We start from the raw sequence: 9,566 nt of genomic DNA, 5'->3' as shown, positions 1-9,566 counted from the left end.
AGAAATTATTGATAGAACTACTATGACTTACCAACTTTTTTATAGCTTGATTAATAATAAAAACCCTGGATATATAGTCATAGTACCACCTTTTTACAGAAATGAAGTTAACACTTCAGTTCCAAGAATTAAGTACTGATGTCAACTATAGGTATCAGAAGAAGGTTATGAATACAGGGTAAGTGAACTTTTCATTTTATATTATACAGAACTTTAAAAATATTAAAAAGAATCCCAAAAGGCAAATTAAATGTTCAAATCAAAGTTACTTAAAGCACCACTGCCAATTCTAGTTTGTAACCTCAGGTGACTGAGCTGGGATTCCTGTGACTCCTCTAATCCAATTTGAAGGAAATGATGAGGCAAGAATTTCAGAAGAAAGGAGAGCAACATAAGAAAAAAAAAATAGTCCTTCCAACCTACCCAGGGTAAAATTAGTAAGCAGGAGGTCAAATGAATTGGTAATGGTAATCATGGTACTAAGAGTCCAAGAAAATACACCTCTGGGATAGAGGTTTCCAGATTTCTGTGGTAGTAAATCTGTGTGATACATATCATATAAAACTAAAAATTATTTTGTATATTCAGTTTAAAAAGAAAAATATTTAGAGATCCATGAGGTATAGTCTGGAAAGTATCCAGCCATGTAATATGAAAACTAAAGACATTTATTAAGGAAGATACAAGATACAACATTGTACACGACACCTAAGTCCACCTCAAAGTAGGCACCTTGGGACCTCACACGGTTCCCCCAGCATCTCTTAACCTAACCCGTACACATTCAACACCCTCAGGTGTTCTGTTTGTTGCAGGCCTTCCAGAACATGGATCACTTTCAACAGATTCTTGATCATTTTGAAGCATTTTTGCCACACTTTTATTTGCACTGCACTCATTGCATGGTCCCCTAAAGCTTCTAAATCATCCGAATAGTTTATGTGCAGGAATGTTCATGCTTAATGCAAAATTTGATGCAGATTCATTGCTCTACTCAGTCATTTTGAATGCAACGGCCACACAGTACACATACTCACTCAATCGTGTCTAGCACCCCGCTGACTAGTACAGTGAAGTCGTCATTGTTCATGCAAGCACATTACAGTCCACTCTCCTTGGCTGCCAGGTTACATCGATGTCACACAAACCATTCTTGTTATGTTAAAAATGGCTGGATACTTTCCAGACAGATCTTGTATTTCACTTAAATATACTATATACACTCATCCCTTGGTATCCATGGGAGACTGGTTTCAAGATTCCCCTTGAATACCAAAATCCATGAATTCCCAAGTCACTTATATAAAATGGTGTAGTATTTGCATAAAACCTAAGCACATCCTACCATATACTTTAAATCATCTCTACATTATAATACCTAATACAATGTAAATTTTATGCAAATAGTTGTTATACTGTATTGTTTAGGGACTAATGACAAGAAAAAAATCTGTACATGTCCAGTACATACGATGCAACCATCCTTTGTTTTTGCTGAATATTTTCAATCTGTAGTTTTGTTGAATTCACAAATGCAAAACCCACTGATAAAAAGGGTTGACTATAGTTTATATCTTGAAGACTGCATTTTTTAAATGGAACTTTTTCTTACAACTTCAAACTGGTAATTCATTCACATAATATAAATCTTAAAAAAAAGAAGGAACAAAAGAGATATGCAGTTGTTGAAGATAGATGAAAATTAATATGAGAGAAAACAGTTCTGCTTTTTAATTAATGTTCTCCAAACACAACCACAATGCCTGTACCCACACATATAAATGTACATACCCCATTTTTCTATAATTATTCAAAAAACTGAAACTTGCAGAAAATAATAGTCCAAAAATGGAGAAGTAGAGCAAAGAGAACCAAGAATGCCTTCAGGAAATGTAACATGTACAAGAGGAGGAGAAGAGACGCACAATAATGATGCATGCTGAGTACTGCCATTTTTCATGAATAACAATGGCAAAAATTATCCACATAGATAAGCAATAGTGTGGGAGAAAATTCCATCAGAGCATAGTTAAGTCATATGTTAGCCAGGAGACTTAAGTAAATGTTGCATTTAGAAAGGAGACTTGATGAAGATAAAATATGCCATCTTTCAATACAAGGTAAAATATAAAATTAATATAAAATATAAAATATAAATTTATTTTATTTAATTTATTTTTCTTACAATGTCAAAAGACATTTGCTATTTCTTAATGAGGGCCAGAATCAGTAGTTAGTTTGCATTTAAGGATCACATGCAACAAAATATGTACGTTTAGTCACAAGAAACACACTCAAAAAAAAGTAGGGAGATGCCCACACTATTATGAGGGACTTGTGGATTAAAAATCAGCTAAGGAAAGAGCATATTTTTGTCTCCCATCTCATGCTATTTTATGGGCATACTCTCAATAAGTGGAATGGAAGCACAGTCTTATACTATGTAGATATTTTTCTTTCTCTTTTTTTCCTCACATCACCCTCTGAAAAGTAGATGGAATGGTATGTAACCCAAGGTTGCAAATATAAAAAGTAGAACTTATTAGTATCAAAGGAAGTAACAAATAAAGCTTACAAAAGTCACACATCTAGACCACAGGAAAACACTGAATTTGTCTAGACCCTTCTTATTAAACAAGAAAAACAGAGTTCTTAAAAAGGGGGGACTTAAAGTTAAGAAAAAAATTTCATTGTGCATACTCAGAGGAAAAGTATACCTCTGAGTAGGAGTGACTGAAGATATTGGAAGGAAAGTGTAGAAAAGGTATGAAAAAGAAGTCATTATACCTCTATGAAATAACAATAGAATGAATTCAGCAAAATCTCAGGTTATAAAATCAACATACAAAAAATAGCATTTCTATACACCAACAATGACCAAGCTGAAAGCCAAATTAAGAACCCAATCCCTCCCCCTCCCAAAAAAAGAGCCCAATCCCATTTACAATAGCTGCCCCCCCCAAAAAAAAACTAAGGATAAATTTATCCAAGAAGGTGAAAGATCTCTACAAAGAACTACAAATCACTGTGTGTATGTATGTGTATATATACATGTTGTTATTCTTACAGTTACAGAAGTCCAAGGTCAGAGGGCCGCATCTGGTGAGGACCTTCTTGCTGGTGGGGACTCTCTGCGGAGTTCTGAGGTGGCACAGGACATCATATGGTGAGAGGGCAGAGCATGCTAGCTCAGGTCTCTCTTCTTCTTCTTGTAAAGCCATCAGTCCCACTCCCATTTATCCATGAATGGACTAATCCAGTCACGAAGGCAGAGCCCTCATGACCCAATAGCCTCTCAAAGGCCCCACCTCTAAATACTACCACATTGCAGATTAAGTTTCAACAGAGTTTTGGATAGGATAAATATTCAAACCATAGCAGTGATGCTATCTAGGGGATTGAGTGGGCCATACTGTAAATCAGGAATACCTCTTTAGAGAACAAGTTTGATAGCAAAGACTGACAGATGGTTTCAAACGACTTCTTTATGTTATTCCGCAGTTTAAAAAACTTGACAACTTACAAAAACAAAGATTTATTGCTTGCTTATTACATGTGCTTTCCTTTATTCTAAGACCCAAATTGGAGCATCACACTACATTGGGACTATGCCATTCTCCTGGCAAAGGGGGAAAAACTAAGGCAAACCAAGCAATGACTCCTTCAAAACATTTGCCAGGATGTGGCATATGCCACTTTCACTCCTGTGTTACTGGCCGAAGTAAGTCACATAGCTAAATCTGACACCAATGGGGCAGACAGCTAGCAACAGGGAAGGCCCTGGTAAAGATGGGCCCATGAGATGAATCAAAACAAAGAGTACAGAATGAATATATCAAAAGTAAAAGTTTAGTGATGAGTACTGAAATATACAGAACTGTGCTCAAACATCTGTGTGCACTGTGGTTATACAAGAGGAGATAAATTGCTTGAGACACAAATTGAGGGGAAGTTAAAATGGTGAATTTATGTGCTAATTTCCAGAGTATTCATAGCAGGGTGTCAAAACCAACTAAAGATGAAATGCAGTTTTTAAAATAAACATTGTAATAACATGAACCTCCAAGGTTTTTCAGGTCAGTCCGTTCTTAGCTTTAGAAAGATAAAAAGTTAATGTTTCTTATAGAGAAGAAATATTGTTTGAGATTTAATAATTCCTTCAAATTCATATCAGAAAGACTTATAATCACACCACATTCACAAAAAACCCATTAGTTACTAAAAGAACATGGGAAATATAGTTCCTTTTATCTAAAAACTTCTGTCTACTCAATCTTCAATCTATAAATATGGTCTGAGAAAAATCTAGAACAATGCTCAAAAAATATTTATACCTGTTATTTCTCTAGGGTTGCATTTTAGTGTAATTTTTTTCCTCTACCTTCTTTGTACTTTTCTGTACTGCATGTATTTTTTATATAATTCACACTTATTGTTTATACCAAAATAATTACATCCTTATTTTATTAGTTATCTTATAAATGTAAACAGAAATAAAGCAAGAATAGCAATATTAAAGGGAATTAGAACTCAGGCAAAAAATGTACACAGAAAAAAGTAAAAAGTACAATTCACAGTAAAAACAACTGTGAACACTTTATCAACCAAAATATTGTACAGAAAAACAGGCACAGCAAAAATATAAACAATAAAAGAAAAATCATTTGGAAACCATGTGGGAAGGAAAGACTCCATTTAAAATAGCCACAAAAAATGTGAAAGAGCTAGAAGTAAATTTAGCAGGAAAAGTTCAGAATCCACATGAGAAACAATTTAAAACACTTTGTAAGGACATAAAGGTAGACTGAAACAAATGGAATGGCACACCACACTCTGGAACAAGATCAAACATCACAAAGATGTCAATTCTCCTTAGGTTTACCTGTAAATTTGATGTTCTAAGAAACTATCAAATAAGAAATAAGCAAGTTTACTTTAAAGTTCATATGGGAAATTAATAAGCAACAATGGCTAAAAAAGTTCTGGAAAAGAACAGTAACTGAGAATGGGCCAGTCTTCATCATCTGTACCCTGCTTTGCCTAAGAGATCAACCTCTACAGATTAGATTACATAGCTCCTTGTTCTCTAGCTCTGACTGATTTAATCAGTCGGAGGTGCTGGCTTGTGAGTAGAAGGTAAAATATGAAGAGGTCAGGGTATTTATTTCCCTGGCTCCCTCTCTGCTGAGCCACAGTTTTACGGTGCTTGTGTTCCTCTGTGTCAGGTCACTACTCTTATCAGGCAGCCTCTGACCCGGGGACCTTCTCATGGAGACCTAACAACAGCTCTTCTCCTTGCCCCTGCTGGGCAAAGGACAGTAATCGTTTCCTGTTGTTGATAGTCAGTGATTGGTATTATTCTGAATCTAATATCCATTTGGAAAGAGCTAACACCTTTATCATATTGAGTCTTCGAAACCATGAACTTTGTATATCCCTGCACACCTTGGACCTTTTATTTCTCTAAATGTTTTAGAGTTCTCTGTATAGAGGTAATACACATCTTTCATTATATTTACTCTTCATATCTTTAGTAATATTGCAAATTAAATTATTTTTAAGTTCAATTCCTAATTTTTTGCTGGTATAAAAATGCAATTAAATTTTATACACCATGTATCTACCAAGCATGCCAAACTCGTTTATTAATTTAAATAATTTATCTATAAACTATTTTTTCTATGTGAATTAATCATTTTTAGGCAAAAAAAAAAAATAGATTTTTTTCCTTCATTTCCAGTTCTTATATATTTTAACTTTCATTCCTTCTTCACTGCATACTTGTTATTTCTGACTATGTACTGGACATTATTTTGGAAAATTGTAGATATAATTTAAGTACCAATTGTTTTATCATCCTCCATATTACTTTACACTTGCTTCTACTAAATGCCTGGGAACACCAGAAATCCAGATGCATTAGGCAAATTTCAGGATTCTGACAGAAGATTTGTAATTGCACTGTCTTGACCTTCATTTTTTTCATTTTCTGTCAGCTTCATAACTAATTCTAACAAAAATTCTGTTCCGAATTGTAGAATCATCACCTATTCAGGCAAAAGTTTTGGTTATGCAACTTAATTGGTTAGCACTTTATATGCAACTTCTAGGTAAATATATTTAGATGCTCTATATAGATTACAGACACGTACATTATATTGAGTCTTCGAAACCATGAACTTTGTATATCCCTGCATACCTTGGACCTTTTATTTCTGTCAATAATGTTTTAGAGTCAGCACTTTGTAGCCACAGGTTCCACATCCACAGATTCAACCAACAGTTGATCAAAAATTACTTACAGGATACAACATACAATACTTGGGTGACAGGTATCAAAAGCCCAGAGTTCACCACTAAACAATAAATTCATGTAATGGAATCAACTTGTATCCCCTAAATCTATCTATCCAAAAAAAGGAAAGAAAAAATACATACAATAATAAAAAATAATACAAGTTTAAAAACCCAAAACGGTACAATTATTTACACAGCATTTACATTGTATTGATATCATAAGTAATCTAGAGATGATTTAAAGTCTACACAAGGGCCAGGCACAGTGGCTCACACCTATAATCCTAGCACTTTAGGAGGCTGAGGCATGGGATTGCTTGAGGTCAGGAGTTCAAGACCAGCCTAAGCAAGAGCAAGACGCCATCTCTATGAAAAATAGAAAAATTTGCCAAGCATGTTGGTATGTGCCTATAGTCCCAGCTAGTTGGGAAGCTGAGGCAGGAGGATCACTTGAGCCCAGAAATTTGAGGTTGCACTGAGCTATGATGATGCCACTGCACTCTAGCCTGGACGACAGAGCGAGACCTTGTCTCGAAAAATAAATAAAATATATGGGAGGATGTGCATAGTTATGTGCAAATACTATGCCATTTATTTGAGGGACTTGAATATCCATGGATTTTTGTAGCCACAGGGAATCTTGGAGCCAATCCCCTGCAGATACTGAGGGATGACTGTATATACTTATTTATTTATACTATAATTCCAGGCAAAAATGAGTTGAGGTAGTTCACAAAAATATCTCACAGCACACAGCACAATGGGTGACACGGATTAAATATTCAATAAAATATGAATGATTATGAACTTCAAAAGAACAAATCCACACAGAAACAAAGCTAAGTCAACTCCATCATTTATCAATAAGGAAAAATAAGTCTAAATAAGAAAGTGTCTATACTACTTTTTCACAATTATCTTTGTGTGTCTTAAGTACAACATGCAGATTCAATAAAGTGACACTGGTACATCATAACCACCCCCTCCCCATAAAATAAAAATGATGAAGGAAATGAGACACATAGTACATCCAACAGGTAATCCTCATGCAGATAACTCAGGAGAAACACCTCAGACATTCCAACTACTACCCTATAATGAAGGTTTCAAGTCAAAGTCCTCTGCTCCAAACTACCAACTCTGGGCTATTATCCTTCTCTTTTATGAGTCCCAATAATCAACCTCTTATAATTACACATGACTCATTAGCTATTATTCTTTTACTGTTGTGTAAGAAAAGACGCATCTGTGAATATTATTGCTTTATTTACTGTAACTTATAGTTCTTGCAACATATTATTAGTATACAAACTTGGGCAAAATTTAGAGGAAAACACAATTATTATATTCCCATACCCTTAACATTGCACCATATCCTAGGAGGGATCCCATGTTCCATCCCAATAGCCTAGCACCATCATGCTCTAAAATGGAACAGTCTTTGTTGAAATATTTTATGCAGTTCTCGATGCTATATTTTAAGACTATTGACAATATGGAATATAGTCAGAAAGGCAACCCAAAACACTATGTAACGTCTGTGAAACATACATGGAGAATTTGTATGAGAAATACAAGTTGTTAATCAATTAATGAAAAAATAGTCATTGATAACTATCTTCTATCATTGGAATATGTTATAGAACAGAGAATAAATTGTTTTTGAGATTCTCCAGAATATAAAACTAAGATAAACGGGTGGTAATTGTAAAAAGGCAAATTTCAACTCAATATATGAAAAACAATGTTTGAATATTTAAATAATATAACATGAAAATGGCAAACTTGAAAAGTATGAAAAACTTTTAAACTAAAAGTGCCAAGCAAAGACTAAATGCTACACTATCTTATTGGGAAGAAGAAAAGAATAAATGATAATTTTTAAACTTCTTCCAAATCTAAGATTCTATTCCTATTTAGAATTACTTTTCTGACTTCGTTAAATCATTGGCTTAAAAATAATTACACCATGAGATGATATGCCATCCCAACCACTCTATCATCTGTGAAGTTTATACTTTTTCTTATCCTTATGACAAGAAAGTTTTTAAAATGTTATACAAGGAATTTGTTAAAGTTCTAATTCATTTTAATTTTATTAGTTTCCATAAAGATAAATAGTCTCTCATCCAAACTAAATTCATAATGGCATATTTAAATTTACAAAACCATATTTTACCCAGTGGAATTATAAAAAGGACCAGATATACAGCACTAACTTGACCCCCTTACCAATGCCCATTAACATGAAAGAAAAGTTCACAGCCAAGTTTTACCAAAAGAACTCTATGGCTGTGTGTACTAGAATGGCAGTGATTTCCCCCATCTCATATGCACTCAAGTTTTCTGATTTAAATTAAAATAAATTATACAATCAAAGCTTATCATATACCTCTAGAAGCATACCATAAATTTCATGCTTTGGTGCTACCAAAATACATATATACATACATACATATGTGTGCATACATATATATATATATGCATGTGTATGTATTTATGTGTATATATATTAACCTGTGAACCAAGCAAAAATCCTGTCTTGATTTATTCTAACATCATTTTCTGAAAAAGATAATTATAAAATAAATAGTTTTAACATTTTTCAAAACACTTAAAAATACATGCATATCATGCTTACTTTTTCAAGTAATCTCCCTTTATGAGTAGCATTATAAAATCAATTATGTTGATATAGAAAGAATATTTCACAAACTAAAATGATATAGCACATAATAAAATTAAAAGTCCAAAATTGTGATTCTCAGTTATCATTGTTCATTGTAACAATATATCATATAACACATGGCTAGAAATTTTAGAAGAAAACAATGAATGAATGTTTTGTCCTTATTAAAAACTGAAACAAAGGTATTCTTTGACTATGCTCTTCCAATCCTGTGGACACCCTGATTCTGCCAGGTAACTATTTCCAGTTTAATATTTATAATTCCAGATTTTCAATTCATAAACATATATACCCATAGAAAACATACTGTTGTCTTTTTGGAGTGTTAATAATAAACACAAATGCTGTCATTCTGAATAATGACATTTCTATAATGTTAAATTAAAAACTCAATATACTTGCCTGACCAGGGTAATATCCATATCCTTTTGAATAAGTTCAGTCTGCTTATTATTCAACTGTAATGATAGGGCATTATATTTACTCTGTGATATTTCAATTTCTTTCCTTGCTTCAATTAAATTGTCTTCAAAGGCCTAAAATTAGAGCACATATCACAATCAAACATAATAAATATGAA

At 33.5% G+C, this 9,566-nt stretch overlaps 1 protein-coding gene across 1 annotated transcript in view; it reads right to left on the bottom strand.

Annotated features, from left to right (window-relative positions):
* CNTLN (centlein, centrosomal protein) overlaps nucleotides 1-9,566 on the bottom strand; it is a 295,319-nt gene that overhangs the window by 202,326 nt on the left and 83,427 nt on the right. Inside the window, exon 6 of the mRNA XM_012665007.1 lies at nucleotides 9,385-9,522. Within this exon, the coding sequence (XP_012520461.1) occupies nucleotides 9,385-9,522 (138 nt within the window). The remainder of the gene's footprint in view (nucleotides 1-9,384; nucleotides 9,523-9,566) is intronic.

The sequence above is a fragment of the Propithecus coquereli genome, unplaced genomic scaffold (genome assembly GCF_000956105.1).
Source record: "Propithecus coquereli isolate 6110/MARCELLA unplaced genomic scaffold, Pcoq_1.0 Scaffold95, whole genome shotgun sequence".
NCBI lineage: Eukaryota > Metazoa > Chordata > Mammalia > Primates > Indriidae > Propithecus > Propithecus coquereli.
The sequence above is the reverse complement of the archived record's forward strand: the minus strand, read 5'-3'. Positions and strand labels throughout refer to the sequence as shown.